General features: G+C 34.7%; 3 protein-coding genes across 4 annotated transcripts; 2 read left to right on the top strand and 1 right to left on the bottom strand.

Moving 5' to 3' along the window:
- The first annotated feature begins 308 nt into the window (after positions 1 to 308).
- On the top strand, positions 309 to 4,931 carry LOC134244024 (transforming growth factor-beta-induced protein ig-h3-like). Its single transcript, XM_062726276.1, has 6 exons — positions 309 to 511; positions 663 to 877; positions 3,090 to 3,279; positions 4,123 to 4,218; positions 4,296 to 4,409; positions 4,815 to 4,931. Exons 1-6 carry the CDS (start codon positions 355 to 357, stop codon positions 4,910 to 4,912), a joined length of 870 nt encoding a protein of 289 aa, XP_062582260.1. The 5' UTR covers positions 309 to 354; the 3' UTR covers positions 4,913 to 4,931.
- A 2,882-nt stretch (positions 4,932 to 7,813) lies between these two features.
- Positions 7,814 to 16,179, bottom strand: LOC134244022 (transforming growth factor-beta-induced protein ig-h3-like). 2 transcript variants are annotated; one of them, XM_062726275.1, is made up of 6 exons: positions 15,946 to 16,178; positions 15,401 to 15,621; positions 15,033 to 15,222; positions 14,295 to 14,393; positions 8,071 to 8,184; positions 7,814 to 7,960 (listed from the first exon to the last, which is right to left on the bottom strand). In XM_062726275.1, the coding sequence occupies exons 1-6, from the start codon at positions 16,103 to 16,105 to the stop codon at positions 7,836 to 7,838; spliced, it is 909 nt and encodes a 302-aa protein (XP_062582259.1). In that variant the 5' UTR covers positions 16,106 to 16,178; the 3' UTR covers positions 7,814 to 7,835. The 2 variants fall into 2 exon arrangements, with proteins under 2 accessions (XP_062582259.1, XP_062582258.1); XM_062726274.1 differs by lacking the exons at positions 7,814 to 7,960; positions 8,071 to 8,184 and adding exons at positions 11,687 to 11,997; positions 12,108 to 12,221 and having other exon boundaries at positions 15,946 to 16,179.
- A 538-nt stretch (positions 16,180 to 16,717) lies between these two features.
- On the top strand, positions 16,718 to 20,724 carry LOC134244021 (periostin-like). Its single transcript, XM_062726273.1, has 6 exons — positions 16,718 to 16,935; positions 18,327 to 18,547; positions 18,718 to 18,916; positions 19,102 to 19,200; positions 19,289 to 19,399; positions 20,559 to 20,724. The coding sequence occupies exons 1-6, from the start codon at positions 16,785 to 16,787 to the stop codon at positions 20,690 to 20,692; spliced, it is 915 nt and encodes a 304-aa protein (XP_062582257.1). The 5' UTR covers positions 16,718 to 16,784; the 3' UTR covers positions 20,693 to 20,724.
- Positions 20,725 to 23,945: the final 3,221 nt, after the last annotated feature.

Below are 23,945 nucleotides of genomic sequence, written 5' to 3'. Positions count from 1 at the left end.
TGTTACCTCGTTACACACTTTTGCAATGTAACAATGTGACGTTAATTTGAATTAATTTGAGTTTTTTAAAAAGTGCGCCTTAACTGTACTTTTAAAGTTTATATCAGGATTTGTAAAATAGCAAATGTTATCATGTACAAAGCTGATTTTAGAAAAAAAACTTCTCGAGCTATTATTATTTCATAATAACGTGACATTAAAGTAAGGTTAAGAGAGCAGAACAATATGAAATTCATGAAGTCGTCTGTTACATACGTAATGTGGAATAAGATCGTGACCTCCGCGGGAGATTATTGTATACAGTTCTGTTATCAGGCTCAACCCTACAAACTGGGAGTGCACTTGATCGTCAACATGTTAGCCCTATTAGTCACAGTCTTCTCCCTCCAAAGTCTTTTTGTTCATGGACAATTGGAAAATGTTTTCACCTACTTGCAAAACCAAGGAAACTTTACGACACTAGTTAAATTGTTAAAGCAATCGGGTTTGGCTGGAACCTTAGCTACATCAGGTTTGTTTCTGTACAATATTCAAATCTAGAGCAATTGGTTTGTATCAAATTTTGAATTTACCTGTAATAAGTTAAAGAACAGTTTAAAGTTCGTGTACTATGTTCAACATCTCTGATATAGACCTAAAACAATCACCCTATATTGCTTAAGCGACCCCGCTGACCATATTTGCCCCCACCGATGCCGCCTTTGCTAAGCTCCCCCAGAGTGTACTGGACCGACTGAGTGGAGACCCCCAGGCTCTGGCAGACACACTTAAATTCCACGTGACTAGTGGAATTGTTATATCACCCATGCTACAGGACGGAAAAGTGTTCACAACACTGTCTGGAAAAAATCTGACCGCTCATCGGTACGATAATCAGGTTGGGAGTTTTAAAGATGTTTCATAGCTTCAAATTAATGATAATCACAATAATCAAGTCTAATGACATGTTTTGATATTCCTGTACAGACTACTTATTCACTTTTTGTTGTATAAATGTTAAAATGTTAAGAAAACAATGCTTCTTGCAAATTCTAGGATGAAATGATCTGACTTCAATGTCCATGTATTGTTTTGACAGTATTTTACTTTCATCTTTACAAGAGCTATGCTGGAAGTCTAGTCTATATAAGTGCAACTGGTATGATCATTTAGAGGTCAAAAATTATTTTACATATGGTCATATTTTAGATATAATTGCTATATGCCTTATTCTTGAAAATGTTCGATTATAAATAAAGAATAATTAATTATTAATTTTAGAGTATGTTTAGGCTTTGCTTAGTCTTCCCTTTTATCTTACCCGAGTGCAAAGGATTCTCATATTCCTAACCAAAAAACATATTAAAATAAATTCGTTCTTCGGAAAAATATGTTAAGCTTGGTTAAAATACATGGCCTCCTTCAACATCACAACAAAAATTTAACATGAATTTATCTGAAAGTTCACTATAACCAAGATATATGGCAAGACCTTTTACTATTCATGAAATTTTAAAAAAAATCTTTCAGTAAGAGATATCTCTCTAGCATAGAGAGATATATCTTTAAAGCAATATGAGCTGCATGTTATACATCGAAATTTTTTTTTGCAAATTTGTAATTAACTATTTCAATGACCGAAAAATAGAGCATTTATGAACCTCTGTTGTTCATATTTGCGATGGAAGACCTTTTTATAAGCTTCGATTGAAGCAAAATTGCATTATTGTCGTCCTGTACAATAATGATACCTTATATAATACTGTATATTCGATCGTACAGAAACATTTCTTCTGAGACATTTTTAAAATTTATTTCGGTCTTATTGATCAGAAAGGTTTAAATTACATACAAATTAATCATAATAACACATTTTACCAGCAAAATAAAATTCTCAAAAATGCAGCTCATATTGCTTTAACTTTGACTAATAGAGGTATCCTTATATCCGAAAGAGATATCTCTTTAAACAAAATAGATATCTCTTTTTGTAATATAGATATTTCTTTTACTAAGAGAGATATCTTTATCAGCTTGAGAGATATCTCTTTCAGCGAGAAAGCTATCTCTTTAAGCGAGAGAGAGAGATCTCTTAAAAAGGTTAAAAGAGATATCTATCTTAGTTAGAGAGATATCTCTTTAGATTTTCAAAAAGAGATATCTTTTTAAGCTAAGGAGATATCTCTTTTAATGAAAGAGATATGTCTTTTCCAGTCATCCTTAAAATAAAATAATCAATTCTCCTCTTTAAAACGAAAGCGAAACAGGTAGTAAAATCTCTGTACTAATTTTGCTGTTATAAAAAAAGACTGAGCATGCAATATCCCGAATATATGTACCATTTAGACAAAAATGCTATAAATCCCTTGTTTGAAACAACAAATAATAATGGCAACTTCGTTGATAAAAATGCTAAAAGTTTAATATTCAGTAAAACGAAAGTAAGCATAAAATCTTAAATGCAATGGACCGAATTTCCTCAGCTTATGATATAATAAACAATTACTAATTTGAAATCTAGGAAACACTGAAGTACTTTTCATGTTTAGTAAAGCTATAATGTAGAATATCATGTATATGTCGAAATTTTAAAATACTTTAATGTACTTCCGTGAATTAAAAGCTTACTTCCGGTAAGGAGAAAAGTAATTTCAAATGGGATTTAAATAAAAATAATGAAGAGAGATAGCTCTTTGCAATAAGGAGACATCTCTTTTACTTTAAGAAATATCTCTTTTACTTTAAGAGATATCTCTTATACTTGGAAAGATATCTCCAAAAGTAAAAGAGATATCTCTATAGGTGAAAGAGATATCTCTTTAGCATTCAGAGATATCTTTTTTAACGTTCAGAGATATCTCTTTTCGCGAAAGAGATATCTTTAAAGGAAAAAGAGATATCTATTCAAATGGAAGAGATATCTCTCTTATATAAAGAGACATCTCTCTACGTATAAGAGATATCTCTCTAAGTTTAAGAGATATTTCCTTCTCATAGAGATATTTCTTTAAAATGAGAGAAATCTCTTAAAAGTTGGAAGATATTTCTATTTTTAAACTCTAAAATAAATTGCCATAAAGGTAAGCATCTTTAACGTTTATATTTTTTAGAAATTTGTCATCCAAGGCGTGGAGATCGATGGTGGAGACAAGATTGTTCTGAACGGAGTAGTTCATCCTATAAACAGTGTTTTGATGCCCGCGGACGTCACCATTTCTGAATACCTCGGTACACACGAGACTCAGTTCTCCGACCTATACGCTGCACTTGTTTTGGAAGGACTGGAGAAACCATTAGAAAGTGGGTCATGTCTGTGTCTGATTGTCTTTTGAAAGAAGACAATTTGAACTTGTTAGGCAAGAGATAAATAATTACTGGGTCTGAGTTTCTGACAGGATAGTAAGCTTATGATACAAGTTTTTTTGCCACATTTATATGATGACATAATCAAAATGCTGAAGTAAAAAAATTTAATTAAGAAATAAACAACAATGTTAAAAAGTTCTCTAGGAAATGAACTTTTAGTTGGTCACGTGATCAAATCCTGTGAAGCCCGAAGGGCTTCTCGGTAGATTTGATAATGTACCAACTAAAAGTTCATTTCCCAGTGAACTTTTTAACATTGTTGTTTATTACTTATATTTACATTTGAAACGAATACATTTCAAGTTAAATTGTATTTATTACATGAACGGGCCAACGTATTGGTATGTAGTGCCGCGCAATGACCTAGAAGTTGTTTGGTCAAAATATCACCACGCTCTGTGATCCGGTCGCGCTATGACCTCTGACCCCCAAATGAAATTCACACAAAATTGAACGTATTTTCTCCTCAACAGATTCATCTAAGAAAGATATTTGCAAATGTAAATATCAATTTATAACCTGATTAAACTACGAAGATTATAAATAATAAGTCTCTTCATCCTCTCGATTTCCTGAGATGTCTGCTTTTCTCCCTCATTAGCTACTTCTTTGCGGGAGGTTCATACATTCATTATCAAACAATGACCTTCGATGTTATTGTTTCCTTAGTCGCTACTGAAGATTTGATTCAAAACAGCAAAACAAAAATAAAACATTAGATATAACGCTTCTTGCTTTAAGGATGAATTATATATACATAATCAATCTATTTTCCAGCGGGTACCTATACTATTTTTGCTCCTAAGGACAGTGCATTTGCCCAGATTTTGGCCAATTTACCCAGTATCACCGCTGATGACGCATATTTCAAAAGTATGTTTACCTAATAAAAATATTGTTAAAGCCATATTTGTATTTGAACCTGTAACTAAATTATGTTTATTTCACAGAGATCCTGATGTACCACGTGGTTCCGGGGGTGTGGTTCTCCGCCGGACTGACGGACGGGATGACCCTTCCCACTCTCGCTGGAACAAACCTTACAATTAGTTTACCCGGATCAGGTATTTTACCAATCGTTGGCTTCACTTTTTTTTCTAATTAAACCATTGTTTTGAATTAGAAAGAAAAAAGTGGAGCCAACGATCAACGATTTTATTTTGACAAATTTATTTTGTTACATTATTAAGTGGCACAAAGCTAATCTGTGTTTCCTGCTGAAATGTCGTACACATGATAACCACTTACATCTTTTATGTGTAACAATTTCATAAAAAAGAATAAATAAATAATTGAATTTATGAAATAAAAGCCAAAACTTGGAAATAAGCACCACCGCAAGCCGAGACAACAAAAGGAGAAATAAGTAATAAAGTCAAATATTTCAATACATATATACCGACAACTTAGATCCGTATTATTCGTGAAATCTAAGATTTATGTTACTGATTATAATTGTCCTGTTTCAGGTGTTTATGTGAAGACTGCACAGGTCATCGATGCTGATATTCCTCTTGCAAATGGCTGCCTTCACGTGATTGATGACGTTCTTACCCCGCCAAAATAAATATTCCTGTGTTTTTTAATTTTGCATTCTCAGACTTCTTTTTGCTGAACAAGTACGTCTAGAGAATACTTGCTGGTACTATTAAATAAAGTATTTATTTCTGGGCATTAAAATCGAAACAAGAGCAATTAATTCTCAAATAACAGTTTTAAAAAATCCTTAAACGCCAGAGATTCTGTTTAGGCCGATACACATTTTCGTGAATACCTTTACTTAACCTCGGGACAGTACTAGTATCTCAGGTAATACACTCTTTACATAGACTGGTTCTAGCTATTTATGAGCAATGTGGTAGAAGTTACAGTGTAGTCGTGTAAATGTCACGTGACAACAAGCGTTAAATTTTCCACTCAGTTTAGTTCTCAATTCAATTAAGTTAGTATTATATGAAATGAATTAAGTATCATAAAAGGCGAAGGTAACTTACAGTGATCGATCTAATAAAAATTAACATACAAAAATGTAAAGAGGGTATTAAACTTAAGAAATATTAAAGGGATGAGGTCGAATAGTCATCCACTGTCGACCAGACACATCCGCCGTGTGCTCCTTGTCATATCGAACAGTATTCAAGCTGAAAGTCCATTTCAAGAACAAAAATCGGGAGCAAAGCAAATATGGACCTCAAAAACAGAGATGGTAGCAGGTGCCTTGGAAGAGAAAGCATACCCTGTCATAATCAGGTAACCGCCAAAATCCGTAGAAATTTCGGTATATAACAAAGCCTAGAAATGAGTTTGAAAAACGTAAAAAAACCAGAAGTCTCTGTCGAGACTGAAGCTCTACTGGTTTGAACTTATAGCAAAGGAAGAGAAAAGTACTTAAGCAGCTTGGATTTGAAATAAATAGAATAATGATCGTTGATAAAGTCTCTTTATGTTCTTAGTATAGTCTACTTGTGTGCCAAGTTATACTGAAATCAGACCAAAACTGTAGGAGGAGTAGCATTTTGAAAGAATTTCACAGAAATTTCTATTTTTAGTAACCACGGCAACACCGTTCATCGAAATCAAAAACCGATACACAGAATTATGTATCTTAGTGTATTCTACTTGTGTGTCCAGTTATACTGAAATCAGACCAAAACTGTAGGAGGAGTAGCATTTTGAAAGAATTTCACAGAAATTTCTATTTTTAGTAACCACGGCAACACCGTTCATCGAAATCAAAAACCCATACACAGAATTATGTATCTTAGTGTATTCTACTTGTGTGCCAAGTTATACTGAAATCAGACCAAAGCTGTAGGAGGAGTAGCATTTTGAAAGAATTTCACAGAAATTTCTATTTTTAGTAACCACGGCAACACCGTTCATCGAAATCAAAAACCGATACACAGAATTATGTATCTTAGTGTAGTCTACTTGTGTGCCAAGTTATATTGAAATTAGACCAGAACTGTAGGAGGAGTAGCATTTTGAAAAATTGTTTACAGACAGACGGACAGACGGACAGACAGACAGACGGACAGACGGACGGACGCCGGACGCATTACTATTGCATAAGCTCTTCTGGTCTCTGACCAGTAGAGCTAAAAATTACCCAAAGATTGTTTTTGGTGATAAGGTCGTTGATTCGACCAAAATAATAACTTCTAACAAAACTGTTGATATTCTCGTGTTATGAACTTGTTGGTTAATAGCTTGTATGGTGAAAAAAATATCGTCGTACTTATATATCGAATCAACTGATAGATATAAACCCATATGCAGATGATAAGGGGTCCTTGCTTCATACAACCAAGCTTCATACGATAAAAGTGATGACTTTAACTTTTCGACTCCCTTACTTATACTTACTTATGCAGCAATATACCTTCATCACCTGCATACGGTGTGTATATATCTCAGTTGATTCGATACGCAAGAGCATGCTCTATGTATGATCAATTTCTAAAACGAGGTAAATTATTGACAAGCAAGTTGATGAAACAAGAGTATCAACAGTCTCGTTTAAAGTCATCATTTTTGTAAGTTCTATGGTCGAAACAATGACCTTGTCAGCAAATACAATGTACTAGTATCATTGAGTCAAATGCTGACTGACGTTTTTCATACTAATTGTTAGTCCATTATTTATAAAATGAATTGACGACGGATTTTTCCGTTTTTTCCCGATCATGACAAGGAGCACACGACGGGTGGGGCCGGTCGGCAGGGGATGCTCGATCCTCCATGGCTCCTGGTCCCACCTCTGATGTTTCTGAGGTCCGTGTTTGCTCTGCTCCTATTTTATATTGTTTTGTGGACTTTGATGTTGAATGCTGTTCGTTATCTCCATATCCTTCATACGAGTAAGTAAGGAAAGTTGACAATATATCTAGTATATTTTTAGATACACTATAGTATATTGGATACAGAACAGTCTCAGTGAATTACTTTGAATATATGAAAAGAATGTAGCTATAACTGGATGTGAAATTATAATGGGCTCTGCCAGATTCGGTGAAGCTATCCAGTAGCACCTAGTAGCACCTATTCTCAAGAAATTCATAACATACTATATAATACCACGATATACTGAGTATCTTTTTCATTTGAATTATTGCTTTATTTTTTTTAGAGTTGAATGTTCATCATTACTCAAATTCTGGTTTCCTTACCTTGAAATTTAATTAATAATTATTCTAGAAAACCACTAATATACACGGACAAATTATTGTGATGACAAACTGATGGGTGTAAGACGGCAATAAGCTGTCCTACGAAAATGCCTTTTGACTACGATATAACTGATACTGTCTGTTTGAAAAAGACCCTTATCTTAAACTGGACTTCGTAAATCACGATATGCTCATTCTTCCTGGATGAGCAAATTGATTATTGATTTGAATTTATTAGATACTTCCTAAAAGTGCAATATTATACAATGTATTTTTAAATAAAAACAGAGAGAAGTAAGTTTTATTATGAAAGAAATTAAATTACAGATTTTTTATTTGAGTACTGAGTGAACTAGGGACGAGAACATAGTCAAGCTTGTGGACGACGCCATTGGTTGCACTCATGTCGGGTTTGGAGACGCGGTGACCGCCTACTATCACTGAACCTGATAAAAAGACGATTAAAAAAGATAATTATAAGGTCCATATGTGGGAGAAAAAGGTGCACTACTGCTGTGTGTGATTTAAGATTGAAATGAACAAATGAGGTACAGACCGAAGAATGATTGATAAATCCTGAGTCTGTCAGCCTCTTCCAGCGTGTGGAAGCTACCAGAGTGCATTACCTTGGAGTAGAGGGTGCCGTGTAAAATGTGGTATTTCAGCACATCTGAGGAGTGATGGAAACATTACTAAATGTTGTATTACACAAAGTTCCAGATGCATGTTAAGTTAAATCCGTCTCTATGAAAGTAACAAATCAACATCCCATACCACTGCAAAACCTCGATGACATGCTTAACCTTAGCTTACTAATTGTTTCTGATATGCTTTACGGAAGGGCTTTTCGAAAGACAAACTTGTTACCGAACAAATCATTATTTAAATGAGCTTTTCACATAGCCTTTTGATCCGTCGTCTTGTTAAGACTATCTCTTTTCCATACATAAGCTTAAAGTTCGAATGTAGCCAATCACAATTGAAGAACGAGAGGACACAACGCTCACTTAGGTAACTGACCATGCTGTTCTTCACCAGATCCCCCACTGTAATACCTAAAGTGGCCCAACCGTATACCTGGGGTCATAGTTTGACCAATAAAAAATCTACATAACCTCGGAATGCTCCCACATAAGTTTTACCTTTTCTGAAAATCGTATGTGGACTTTAACTTTTCAATCGTCAACTTCCATTGCTTAAACCTTCATCACCTGCGTACGGCGTTTATATCTCTCAGTTGATTCGATACGCAAGAGTATGCTCTACTTGTGTAAAACGAGATTAATTATTGACAAATAACTTGATGAAACAAGAATTTCAACAGCTTCATTTAGAGTCTTTTTTTTTCAAATGCTGACTAACGTTTTTCATACTTTTTGGTTGGCCATTATTTACACAATGAATTATCAATAGATTTTTTCCATTATTTACAGTTCACGACAAGGAGCACACAGCGGGTGTGACCGGTCGACAGGCCATGTCACTTCTCCATGGCACCTGATCAAACCTTTGATGTTTTGAAGGTCCATGGATGATTGGTTGCTCTGTTCCTATTTTGTAATGTTTAATGGAATTTTCTTGAATACTGTTGGTTATCTCCATATTTTTCATTGAAGGCACCAAGAGCAGACATAGGAACAGTTGCTACTTATATTTCTGTAAGATCAGTCGCGGTCAATTTCATTTTTGTATTGGAAAAAAAATGAATTATCACCATGTTTGAGAAAGGATGAAAATGAGAAAATGTAGGAACCCTCTCTTTATGGAAGGAACTGTTAAACATAACAGGGGTTTAGGAAGAAAGAGAGACAGAAAACGGCCTGTAGTTTATGAAATATGGAACAACGAACAACGCCCAAGCTCAAAGGTCCATTCAAACAATAGAAATCAAGAGCAGAGCAAACACTGTCCTCCAAAACATCAGAGGTGGGATCAGGTGCCACGGAGGAATGTGTTTCCTCTACCAACTGGCCAAACCAGCTATGTGCTCCTTATCACGATCTGGAAATAACAAAAGCAATATGGACAGTTCAGTGTGCAAATAATGACTTAGCAATCAATATAAAACGTCCATCAGCTTTAACTTAATCATTGATTGTATTCTCTGTCAAGATTGTTGTTTCATTTTAAACTTTTAAATTAATAAATGCATGGTTTTGCAACAGTTCAAGTTCATATAGAACTGTTTAACATACCTCCTAAAAGCTGAGGGTTTTGTAGAAACGCATCTATCCAGAGCAGATATATGCACATGCAAACAACGTGCTCAGTGGAATGATATGAGCGAGGAAACTCGAGCTATAAACAGAACAGTTGTTTTTTCCGATTTGCGAATGGGGTTAAAATTGCGCTTTTTCATTATCAGACGGTGCGACGCAACAAGTAAGTTAAATAACCTAAGGATTATTACTTAGTAATTCTTGTCTTGATGTTGTTATGGTCACATTTCTTCTAATATGTTATTTGAACTCTGCGTGACAGAGGTATGCCGGATGTAATGAACACATAGCCTCAGGAAGACCCCCATATGAAAAATCAAATTTTCAAGAGTTATGAACAATGACAAGAAAAAAGCGAAACAAATAGTTGTAGTCATATTATCAATGAAACGAACTGACATCATTTTCAATGCATTTTTCATCTCCTGAATGCTGTAGCTGCGCAGTTCTAACATGATTAATTTCCTCCTAATTAAAACAAAATAAACTTAATTATTTAATAATTTTGGTCTGTAACATTAGGTAATGAGTGCATTAGCACTTTGAATAACTTTAGGCTAGTTTGGTAGAGTATTAAGTGCATTCTTGGTATTTCTTATTTTACACCAGACTAGATCCAATGTGGCCTGTACATCCCCCTTAAGAAATATTAAAGGGATGAGGTAGAATAGGCATCCACTGTCGAACAAAATTGTTGATATTCTCGTGTTATGAACTTGTTGGTTAATAGCTTGCATGATGTAAAAAATATCATCGTACTTAGAGCACGCTCTTGCGTATCGAATCAACTGATAGATATAAAGCCATATGCAGACGATAAGGGTCTCTTGCTTCATACGAGTAAGTAAGGAAAGTTGACAATATAATTATAGTATTTTCTTTTTAAATACGCTGTAGTATATTGAACAGTCTCAGTGAATTACTTTTAATATATCAAAAGAATGTAGCTAGAATAGGGTGTGAAATTATAATGGGCTCTGCCAGATTCGGCGAAGCTATCCAGTAGCACCTATTATCAAGAAATTCATAATACCATGATATATCTTTTGCATTTGAATTTTTGTTCTTTGTTTTTAGAATAGCCTGTCATTATTACTAAAATTCTGGTGTCCTTACCTTGAAATTTAATTACTAAGATATTCTAGAAAATATAAACGGACAAATTATTGTACAAAAAAAATGTAATGGCAAACTGATGGTTGTAAGACAGCAATAAGCTGTTCTATGAAGATGCCCTCTGACTACAATATAACTAAAAACTGTTTGTTTGAAAAGACCATTAAAAAAACCTGGACTTCGTGAATTACGTTATGCTTCTTTCTCCTGGATGAGCAAATGGATTATTTGATTGAATTTATAAGATATGTTAAAAATTAAATTTAAAAAAAATATATGTCTTGCCCGATTTTGACCTCTTTTATTGGCGGCCGATCAATTTTGTGTCCATCGGTCCAAGATATATTTTTTTCTGCGTCGGTGGCCGATTCTCCAATTGAAGTTATCCGTCGACCAACCTTCGATCATCGTCCGACCATCAGTGTATAAAGACGGTCGTCCGTCGTTCGACAATAAAGGTGTTCATTATTTCCGCCGACGTTTAAAATCAAACTGTAGCTCAGAGCTCGATGATCGGGCGACAATTGGCCGACTTGTGAATATTTAACCTATTAAGGATACATAACACAAACAAAATTTTGATGCATGGATTGATATATATTTTTTAAACGGAAATAACATAAATAATTATTCCATAAGATATAAAGAAATCTTAAATATTCTTTGCTGCTTAGATATGCGCCATTTGTTGTTTTTATGCAATTCCATGCAAAATTTTGCACACATTTTCAACGTTGAGTCACAATTTTATAAGATTCTGCCACTTTGCCTTGCAAACATTACTCGTGTCACCTATCTAAATATAGATCAATGAAAAAATATTGCTGATTTCTAAAGAAAAAGATTGTTTGTGTTATTTATCCAAGTCATCGGTGTCCCTAGGAAATAATGTGACTGCTCCGTGTCGCCCGATACTGTGTCGGCCGATCATGTTCTTTCAGCCGACAAGACCAGAAAAATTTAGTCGCCCGACCATCGTCTTAAATGTGACCTAGGCATAAGTTTTATTAAAACAAAAAAAAATTACAGATTTTTTATTTGAGTACTGAGTGAACTAGGGACGAGAACATAGTCAAGCTTGTGGACGACGCCATTGGTTGCACTCATGTCGGGTTTGGTGACACGGTGACCGCCTACTATCACTGAACCTGATAAAAAGACGATTTAAAGAAGATTAATCATAAGGTCCATATCTTGGAGAAAAGGTGCAGCTATTGCTGTGTATGATTTTAAATTGAAATAAAAATAAGGTACAGACCGAAGAATGATTGATAAATTCTGAGTCTGTCAGCCTCTTCCAGGGTGTGGAAGCTACCAGAGTGCATTCCCTTGGAGTAGAGGGTGCCATGTAAAATGTGGTATTTCAACACATCTGTTGAGTAAGAAAAAACATAACTTAATGTTTTACTAAACAAAGTTTTGGATGGATGTTATGTTAAATTCGTCTTTCTTTGAAAATGACAATCAAACATCCCACATCACTGCAATACTTTGATGACGTGCTAAACATTAGTTAACCAATTGTTTCTGATATGCTTCAATGTTTGGCTTTTCGAAAGGTAAACTTGTTACTGAACAAATAATTGTTTGCATGAGCTTTTCATATCCCCAAAAATTCAACTTCTTTTCAATGACTATCCCTTTTTAATACATAAGCTTAATGTTCAAATGTAGCCGAGCACAATTCAAGAACAGGAGGCTCATGGGCCACAATGCTCACTTAGATTACTGACCCTTCTGTTCTTCACCAGACCCCCCTTGTAATATCTAAAGTGGCCCCACCCTACCACGGGGGTTATGATTTGAACAATTAAATCTACATAACTCCGGAATGCTCCCACTTAACCCTAACAAAAATATTATAGTTATGTATAGTTTACTATAGTAACCATAGTAATATTTTTGACACTTTCATATACTACAGTGATAAAGTTGATACTACAGTGATCACTTTGAAAACTTTGATTTACTACAATTAACTAAAGTATATTTTTGTTATTGCTTTTCTTACAGAATGGTTCTTGAGAAGAAAATCTGGCAATGAGGAATCTTTATTAGTGCCATTGCCTACCATGCCATGTGACATCGACACATTTGTTTCATATTTGGATATTTTACTTGAAAAATACAAGTAAATGGTAATCTATCAACCATGCTCATGATAAACGTGATGTCTTTAACTTTTCAATCGTCAACTTCCCTTACTTATGCAGCAATATACCTTCATCATGCACCTTGTCAGCAAATACAATTTTTCAAAACTAAATTATTGTCAAATATCAACAGTGAAAGTCATCATTTCTTAAGTTCTACGCTTTTGTCATAATCATTTTTCATGCAAATACTGACTATTTTCTCACAATGCCTCTATTTACACGGTGAATTGTCGGCGGATGTTTTCCAGTATTTTCCGATCATGACAAGGAGCAAACGGTGGGTGTGACCGGTAGGCAGGGGAAGTCACTCCTCCATGGCACCTGATCTCACGTCTGATATTTTGGAAGTCTGTGTTTGCTCTGCTCCTATTTTGTAATGTTTAATGAGCTTTTGATATTGAGTACTGTTCGTTATCTTCATATATTTCAGTGAAATATTCTGAAGAGGGACGTTAAACAGTATACAATCAATCAATCAATCATATATTTCATTGAAGGTACCAATAGCAGAAAAAGGAACAAATGCTACTGGTGTTTATGAAATATGGAAACACAAACAGCACCCAAGATCAAATGTCCATTCAAACAATACAAATCAGGTGCAGGAAGCACGGGTTTCAAAAATATAAAAGCTGGGATCAGGTGCCATGGATGAGTATGTATCCCCCGTCGACCGGCCAAATCTTGTTATATGCTCTCTATTATGATTGGAAAATAACAAAAAGAATTATAGACAATTCAGTGTGTAAATAATGATCTAACAATTAATAATAAGACAATCCAATGCCTAAATAATGACCTGACAATAATAAAAGTTTTTAACTTTAATATATAGATCGTATTTACTGACATGATTATTGATTTATTGTACAATTTCAATCAATTAATGCATAGTTTTGCAACAGCTCAAGTTCACGCAGAGCTGTTTAACCCCCTTCCCCGCAGTCACGCATTTTAACGCATATACCATTTCCTATTTCTAACGCAAAATCACACATATACCGTTTCCTCGCAATCACACATTTTCACGCACTTTTAAAAGTTCATTTAATCTTCAATTTAATGCCAATTTCCTTCAAACTTTTACTTGCTAAAATCTCATAAAATAAGAAAAGTTATTTTCTTATCAAAATATTATTTAATAACATTATTTATGCTAAACTTTAGACTGAGAAACTTGTACCGCACTATAAAGTGCTTGCAGGGAAATGGTAACGTCATATTTCTATGATGTGAACATTAAGTGTATGTTGCCTAACAGTTCAGTAAGTTGTAAAGAGTTAACATACCTCCTAAAAGCTTAGGGTTTTGTAGCAGTTTGTTCACTGTGTCGTTGCCAAGTCTGTTGAAAGCTGCATCAGTTGGTGCCATTAGAGTGATTGGTCCATCTTGGAAAAAGAAAAAAAAAGGATATCTGGAGTGCTTTTATAACACATCTATCATTACAGGACAATTAATATACACAGATATACCTGGTATGAATGACCAATACTGCTAAAATACAATTATTATTCATAAAAGATGAGGAACGGCAGATATGACCTTAAATTTAATATGATAAAACAAGCTATTTCTTCCTGGTGTGCTTTAAACGTTTGGTACTTTAAATAAAAAACAAAACAGCGCCCATAATTAAGTTGATTTCAATTTAACATAAGATTCAAAGTCAGGTTCAACACGACCTCTCATTTTATCTACAATGAACCAGTCCTGACAATGTGACCATGATTGTTGCACTTATTTATTTTGTCCTTATTTGGACAGGAATACATTCAGTTTAACGAACTGCATACAAGATATTGCACTCGAAAATATCATATTATCACAAAGAAAACTGGCATCTACCAAAAACGTCGTAAAATCCTGTTCAAAACTTGATCATGCGTCTTGGGCTCAGCAAATTGACAACAGATTTGGTTTTAATGACATTTCCAGAGCAGAAGGTCTTATCGAAAATAAATCATTGCAAAGACTGTAAGGGATCAATTTGTTCATATATTTCTTAGACAAAGAGGGATAAAACTTACCACCTAGAGCCTCAACGAGACCAGCTGCCTTGGCAGCAGCAATAAGAGTGTTAAAAGATCCATCCTGAGTCAAAACCTCAACGATGTTTCCAACTGGTGGCATCAGCACCTTCTCGATTCGGTGGATGATACCATTGGAAGCCATCTTGTCGGGGTAAGTAATACGGGCTCCTTCGACTGTAAGTGTGTGCTACAATGACCAATCAGAACAAAAATATATAAACAGGTGGTCTGAGCAAGGAACGCGGTCAGGATGGAAATAATGTGTACCAACCGCTTTATCGAAAAAAGAGCACTCCACGTTAAGCCAGCCAGCTTTTCAGGATGATGAAACATGAATATTATATAGTCTTCGTTTGAGTACTTACACGAGCAGCATAGTAATAGTTGACTCGGAGCTTATCTCCCTTTAGACTGTCCAGCATGAGTTCGTTTACGAGCAGATCAGGCTTAACATGGTATAAGCCGCTAACAACGTGGTATTTCAAAATGTCAGCCAGTTTGGCAGGATCGGCTTTCAAACTGTTCAGTGTATCATTGCCAAGTAAATTGAATGCGTGGTTGTCAGGAGCAAATATAGTGAAAGGACCTAAAGGGACAAAAGTATATCTTCCTGAATAAAGAATAATAATATTATACTCTGTTAAATAAATCTTGAATTCTTTAAAAGAAATTCTGATATTTCCCTCCACATCATGCAAGTTACAATTACTGGAAATACTGCATAGCTCATCTGGTCCCTTTGATAATGATGGACTATATAAAAACTTGGACAAAATAAAGTATTCTTAAATTAGGTACTACTAGGATTTTTTCAAATTTCATGTAATTATCTTACTGATTTATAGAATCCTTTATCAATCTAGGATTCTTTAAGCCATAAACTTAATTGTAAAAAAACAACCCTTCTAACCTCCTTGTGAAAGAGCCTCCGTCAGTCCCGCAGCATCTATAAGGTCCACCAGTATAGACTCCAGTGAACTGGTCTTCAAGGTATCCACCAGGTTAACCAGGGCTGTGGGATCCTGTCCCAGGGTCAGACCCAACAGGGGGAAAATAAAGAGGAACCTCATCCCAGAAATGTGCTAAGAAAGAATGTGACAGCTTTTGGTTAAAACCAGACGAGAACCGGAGAGATTAAGGTCACGTGGTAGAGCTGATAACAAGCATGGACACGAAACACGAGTCTTGTACTTTTATACATTCCTTCCTAGAATTCCACTTCTCTTAATTACCCATATTTCAGATCACTGATTTTGAAGTCTTTTAAAGTATTTTATCATTTCATAATTAAATTCTTGGTCAAGTAAAATTGGCTTTTGGTTTTCATGTTTAGTCAAACTCTCAAGAATATCTTTGCATCATTTCTAAAAGTAAAAAAAAAAAACCAAGATAGACCATGAAATTGTTTGAATTGCCCGTTAATTATACTAATATTTTACCAATGAAGAATAAAAGTACATTATCAATTAAAACTGGGCAGATTATTTTAAATTTAGGAATAAGAATGTGCAAAACATTTTAATTCGGGATGATTGATATAAAAAAATCTTTGATATTAACACGAAGTCAAAGAATGTACATAGAATGTACATAAGTTGAAAAAATGGAATAATGTGAACCTTATGTAAATTAAGAATTCTGCTAGAGGTCAAATAATAGAAGATTTGGGAAGATCTGTGACGTTATCAGAATCGTGCGTGATAAGGCAGGACTTCAGATAGGACGTTTACACTACCACAATTCCCGGCCATGAAGCTGTTCATCTTGTTATCCGTGTGTCTGGCTGTTTCCTCAGCCTACCCCAACCTGGTGGACCTCGCCAGTGCTAACAATGCTACAAAACTCGTGTCCCTCCTCACTAGCGCTGGATTAGCGGACATTCTTAAAGACCCCAGCCAAGGTACTGAAACTACTGTCAGTGGTTTTCTTAATTGGAATTATTAGAAGGGTGTTAATTTTCAGCGATAAACAAGTCTGAAATTGTTATCATAATAGTAAATTATTTTAGCTTGATTGCAATATATTTTTGCAAATCTTAAGCCGTCGTTATTTACATTCTTAAGTTTAAATACACACTGATAAAGTATTCCGAATACCATTTAGAAAGTTTTGTATTATTTTCAATGCAAAAGCATCTCAACACAATTTATTATTATACTACCTCTTGAAAAGGGGCAGGGTATATAGTGATCAAATGTCCGTCCGTCTTGCTGTCTGTACGTCCGTTTGTCTGTTACGTTTTGGGATATCTCTTATCCGCAACTCCTCCTATACCACTGAATGAAATTTAATGAGACTCTCACAGAAGCTTTGGTACATATTTACTTTTTCATCTGACACTTATTTAGGGTTTCCAAGACCAAAACATGGACTTTGCCATTATAATAATATGGAGGTGTGGGTATTATTTAATGAGCGAATTTCCAGTAGTACCTCTAGTTCATATTTAAGATAATAATATATTTTATTATTGTATAGTGCAATTTACTTGAGTGTTTTTGAATTAGTTTCTATTTAATACACTTAGTTTACTTGGAAAATGAAAGTCGATTATTCTGCTTTTAGAAAGTTTCATTGTTCTCAAAACCTAAGGAATTGCATTTTTGAGTCTTCTTCAAATCTGTATCGTACTGGACACCAGCATAACATGTAAATATCTAATTGTATGTATCAAGGAATACTGTTATTACACGTGCTTTCGTTAACTAACGGTGTCATATATTTGACTTTTAAAAGCTGTCTTTGTTAATATGTCTGACGTATTTGGTTTGCATATTTTTTTCTTCCATGTCCAGCATAGATAAACCAAGAAAAACCTTTAAAAACTATTCATATAAAGTGGGTTGAGAATCTGAAATATTTTATCGTTACCATATGAAACATGATGACCTATGACATTTCATACAGATAACTTCAAAAACCGGCTATAGCTGGTTTAGAGGCTAATTATATCTACATGGCTTGTGTATGAAAGGAATAACTGTCTCTAGATTGTTGGTTTTATGCAATAATCAAGCAATTTGCTTGTATGATAAATAGCATTATTAACAACTTACGCATAAATAATCAAGGGAGTTAAATGTTTGATTAGCATCTTAAAACTATAAAAAAGGATAGTTATTCCACATATTTACATGCATGGTACCGTAGCGCTCCAATGCCACCCCACTTACATGTATCCCTGTTCCTTCAAGTGTTTCAAACCATGATGAAGCAATATTGTTTGGGGAAAAAATCAGGATCCAGAGAAAATATAACGTAAATGTTAATATACTTCCTTCAATGCCACAGGTCCGTTCACTCTGCTAGCGCCTTCTGATGCCGCCTTTGCCAGAGTTCCAGCCGCTGATTTTCAGGCATTGAAGGCAGACAATGCGCAACTACAGGAAGTACTGAAATACCACGTGATGAAAGGGGAGATTTTCGAGTGGGATCTTGTGAACCACGAAGTCATTCCAAGTTTGAATGGACACTCAATTCGTGTTTATGTCGCATCAAGTTCAAATGCCCAGGTATGCCCACACTGAAAGGATTGTGAGACAGCAACAAAACAACTCAACATGCGTGTCGCTTTGTTTTGCTGCCTTTTCGTGCTTTGTTTTCCAGCGTTAACAAAATAAAGAACTGCTTACTGGTGTTATTATCGAATAAAATTTAATCTTTGTGTTTTTTTCTTCCTCAGAGAACTTATTTCAACCAAGCAAAAGTTATAGTGTCAGAGTTACAAGCATCCAATGGCGTGCTTTACCTGATTGACGAAGTTCTTAACATGCCGGAGGGGACCATTGACGATATCATCCTGAACCCCGACTACAACATTGACCAATTCATGGACTTCATCAAGGAAGCCAGACTAACCACTGTATTCAACAGGACTGTTGGTGAGAGAGAGAGAGAGAGATTATTTCTAAAACGATAAATTTTGATTATTTATAATAAAGATCCATTTTTTTCTAGCTGTCTATTTTTAGCGTTATGTCTTTTGTCAAAGCCTATATCATAAAATTATAACGATGCAGTTCTGCGGCTACATTTTTTCATTACATATATATAAATATTTTTTCAGGTAATAGGTACACAATGTTTGTTCCCAGTAATCAAGCCCTGGCTTCTCTGGACCCAGGATTCCTGGCTCAGATTAAGAGCAGTTACTCAAACGCTCGCCGTAAGTTCAATGCTCTGTTGACATGGGTTTCAATGAAATAAATTTTCTAATTGTTCATCGAATGATATGATATCTTCCTTATCTGCAGGCTTAGTTGACTACCACGTTCATCCTGGAACTCTGCACGCCAAGAGTATTCACGGCCCCGGGCGTCTATCCACAATGTACAGGGGACATTATATTAATCTCTCACAAGACGGTTAGTACAAATACCCTCTTCCTACCCTACCAATACATAGAGGCTGCATTTTCTTATATTTATAAAAATATTTCAGACCGGAATTTTTCTTCAGCTGACCTTTTATAAAAGTCATTATAAATTGAAAGAGATACCATAAACGAATGTTAAAACATTAAAACTAAACCAACTATTATCTTAAAGTTATTTTTTGTTAATCAAACCACGGTTGCAAATTACACCTTCTTGTTTCCATTTCATATTTTACTTCATAGAACTTCAATGCTGATTTATGAATATAAAAAGTACACAAAATCCGTGATTTGCAATGAAGATTTGTAGATGAGAAAATTGAAGCTTATTATATATGCACCTATATGAAAGGAAGAAAACATCCAGTCTCTAAATTCATTTACATTAAGAATATGGAGATAACGAACAGTTTTCCATTCAAACAATACATTTCTGTAGCAAAGGAAACGCGTAACTCTTCAAAACCAGAGATGGGAACATGTGCACGTGCCATGAGGAGTGAGTATCGTCTGTCCAACGGTCACACGACGTGTTTGCTCCCTATCATGATCGGGAAAAACAAAACCAAGTAGACGTTCAGAAATTCAGAGTGTGAATAATATACCAAAATTACTATGATAAATTCAGTCGGCATTTGACTGAATGATAGGTTGTATTTGCTGACAAGGTCATTGTAATGAACAAAAAACTTGCGAAATAAGGATTCAAAAAAGACCGCATGCAGATTTATGAAATAAAATTGCTGTTCAGCTTTGTAATAAAACTTCAAGTCGAAATACTTAATTTTAAAGATATGCATATTTCAAATAGTTGTATGTTGTTATCTTTTTTTAAATTTATTTTTATTATTCCCTTTTGAGAAATTTTCAATCATATACATAGAGATATCCGCCTAATAAAACAGTTTTAAAGATGAGAACTATAAGTCAACAGCTGAAAAAATTAAAATGTGACCTTGCTTTGGTATTTGATATGTTTTTTTTAAACTTTGCAAAGAAAAACATTAATGAAATATTCGGCCCTTATTTTATATTAAGTTTTACGTGCAAAATATGTGAAGTATACATTCATTCAAGACAGGCGAGTCAGGTAAGCTTTACGGCTTTTGAACAATTTGTTTACGAAGGTTTTTTTCCCATATTTCCAGCCAACAACAATACGCTTTTGAACAACGTAGCCACAGTTTTGCAGGCTGATATCGAAGCCGAGGATGGAGTGGTCCACATTATTTCTCACGTGCTTATTCCCTCTACACTCTCTCCTGGCGGGCTTGTCGGATAAATGCTTTATTTAATAAATATTTTACAACATAATCTGCTTTCAAATAGATCATTGAAAACTCTTATGCTTGTTGTTACCGAAACAATGAAATATTAATAGTGATTCTTTAGAGAAATATCTAAAGTAAAGTCATAGATACATGTTTATGTGCGTAATTATCGAGTTGTATTTACATCCTATTTTTAAGCTACCATTTAAAAAAAAACTCTTAGATCTGGCTTTCTTATGTCTTGAGTTGAGACAGGTCTGCGACTTTTTCTGTTTTAATAAAAAGAATACCCGGTCTGTATATCATACCAAAAAGGCGATTGAGCAACCCAAGAGCTATGTAGCACCAGAACGCAAATAGATGCAATACGCTCAATAGTCCACTTAAACAATACAAATTTGGAGCAGAAGAAGAATATGGAGATAATCAGTATTCAATCTCAAAGTACATAAAAACAATAGAAATTAGGAGCAGAGCAAACACGGACCTCCAAAACATCAGAGTCGGGATCAGGTGCCATGGAGGAGTGAGCATTCCCTGCTGACCGGTCACACCCGCCGTGTGCTCCTTGTCATGATCGGGAAATAACGGAAAAATCCGTCGTCATTTCAGTGTATAAATAATGGACTAACAATTAGTATGGAAAACGTCAGTCAGCATTTGACTCAACGATAAATTGTATTTGCTGACAAGGTCATTGTATCGACCATAGAACTTAAGAAATGATGACTTTAAACGAGGCTGCTGCTATTCTTATTTCATCAACTTGCTTGTCAATAATTTACCTCGTTTTAGAAATTGTTTATACGTAGAGCATGCCCTTACGTATCGAATCAACTGAGATATATACACTCCGTATGCAGGTGATGAAGGTTGCTGCATAAGTAAGGGAAGCTGACGATAGAAAAGTTAAAGTCATCACGAATCATATAGCTTGGTTGTTAGATTACCATTAACGTCTTTTTCAAGTAAAATATCCAAGTATGAAACAGATCTGTCAGACTCTGTGGTATCTTTTATCTCAAGCTCACCAGGATATATTATATCGACGTAGGAATGGAAATTACCATTGTTAATTGACAATACGTCGTCGATATATCTAAATGTCGAGTTGAAGGCCACAGCAAGTGTTTTCTTCTTTTAAGGTTTTGCACAAATTCTGCTTCATATGAATATAAAAATACGCCTGCTAATAACGGAGCGCAATTGGTACCCATGGAAATTCCAATAAATTGTTGGAATACCTGGTCTCTAAAAACCACATAGATATTGTCAATCAGAAACTCAAGCATCTCTTTGATGTCAACTTCAGAGTACTTGTGTGTGCAATCAGAATGTTTTTTAACAAAATAATTTTGCAAATGACCAATGACGAGGTAAGTATATTTACGAGTTCCATTTTTATTGAAAAAGCAGCTGTCAATTATATCGAAAAACCTGGACTTTAATTAATCATGCGGAATGGTTGTGTATAAAGTTGAAAAGTTGTAAGTTTTTAAGCTGTTGATTTTGGTAAAATCTTGTGATTTCAAATTGTCCAAAAGTTCTTTGGAATTTTTAAGTATTCACATCTGATTCACACCACTTCTTGAATATTTTGTTGCACAGTACTCTTGAAGATTTTCCTTCACTACTGTCAATATCTTAGTGAGGAGTAACGAAAGAGGCTTGGTTGAACATTTACTAGAACCCGCAATGTATCTGTTTGTAAGGAGTTTTATGAAGTTTCGGAATCCAATATATATAGGGTAGTTCAGATTCATTTTGGCTCTCTGGAATATTAGAAATATTTAAAACTGACATATGATTTTGAAGAATTTCTTCCTTAGAAAGGGAAGTATGAGTACAAGTAGGATTTCCACTTGTAGAATTTAATCCAACTTCTTTTAAAATACAATTTATATAATGGGCCTTACAAACGAAGACAATGTTGTTACCTGCTTTACGTACTGATCATGTAATCTATCTAACTCTTTTTTCACTTCTGAACAAACAAGAAGATCTCTCTGAAAACATCAGAGACAGGATGAGGTTCCATGAAGGAGTAAGGTTTCCTCTCCACCGGTCAAACCGGTTATGATAAGAAATAATGGCCTAACAATATTTATGAAATATGACAGTCAACAATCGGCTAAGAGATACTAGTAAATTGTACTTGATTACAAGGTCATTGTTTCAACCATATAATCTGCAATATTTTAACTTTAAAAGAAAGCATTTATATTCTTAATAAATTGCCTCCCTCAAGAAATTGTTCTTTCGTGGAACATGCTTTAGTATAATGTAGATCATTAAATTTTCGCGACACCTTATTTTCGCGAGATAGTAATTGACTCTTGATTATCGAGACAAAATTTTCGCGAATTGCGGTTATTGCTCTATATAATCTTAAGGAATACTATTATACGCGAGAATTAAATTTTCGCGAGCACACTGTCTCGCGTAATTACGCGAAAATAAAGTTCTCGCGAAATAAAAGTGATATATAGTATCAAATCACTTTGGAGGCAAACTTTATATAAAGGTGATAATACTTTATTGCAATATAAGTGACGATTGTAAAAAAAGTGTTGCTGTTATGTTACCTTTGACATCTTTTTCCAAAAAATATTACATGCATTATTCACAATCAGTGGCGGATCCAGAAGTTCATGTGGGGGGGTTTTGAGGCCCAAAGGGCCGAAGGGGGAGGGCATGGGAGGGGGTGTCCCACTCCCATAGGTGGGGGTTCGGGGGGCCTCCCCCGAGAAAATTTTGTTTTAAATGGTTCTAAATGGTGCATTTTCCAGCATTCTTTTGTACTTTTTGTAGCTTTTTTAAAGACCAATCATCACAAATTTTTAAGAATCCAGAAAAATAAAATGTTTCAATTTGATTTAACTTTAACACAAGACTTTAGACCTTGTTTAAAAAAATGAAGTGGGGGGGGGGGGGCTTCTTCCCCCCCCCCCCAAAAAAAAATTGTTTTAAATAGTTCTAAAATGGTGCATTTTCCAGCATTTCTTGTACTTTATGTAGCTTTTTTAAAGACCAATCATCACAAATATTTAAGAATTTAGATAAATAAACTGTTTCAAATTACATGTAATTTAACTTTAACACAAGACTTTAGACTTTGCTTTAAAAAATGTTTACATCTGACAATTTTAGGAATACAAGCAGTTGACTTCAAGTTGTCTTTTAAATGCATTTTCAACTAATTTAGTCAAGCTGCACTTCTAAGATACAACTGATGTGCAATTTTAAACACTTTCAAAAAAATCA

The sequence above is a fragment of the Saccostrea cucullata genome, unplaced genomic scaffold (assembly GCF_032062105.1).
Source record: "Saccostrea cucullata isolate Sc308-1 unplaced genomic scaffold, CSIRO_AGI_Scuc_v1 ctg108, whole genome shotgun sequence".
In the NCBI taxonomy this organism is placed as follows: domain Eukaryota; kingdom Metazoa; phylum Mollusca; class Bivalvia; order Ostreida; family Ostreidae; genus Saccostrea; species Saccostrea cuccullata.
The sequence above is the reverse complement of the archived record's forward strand: the minus strand, read 5'-3'. Positions and strand labels throughout refer to the sequence as shown.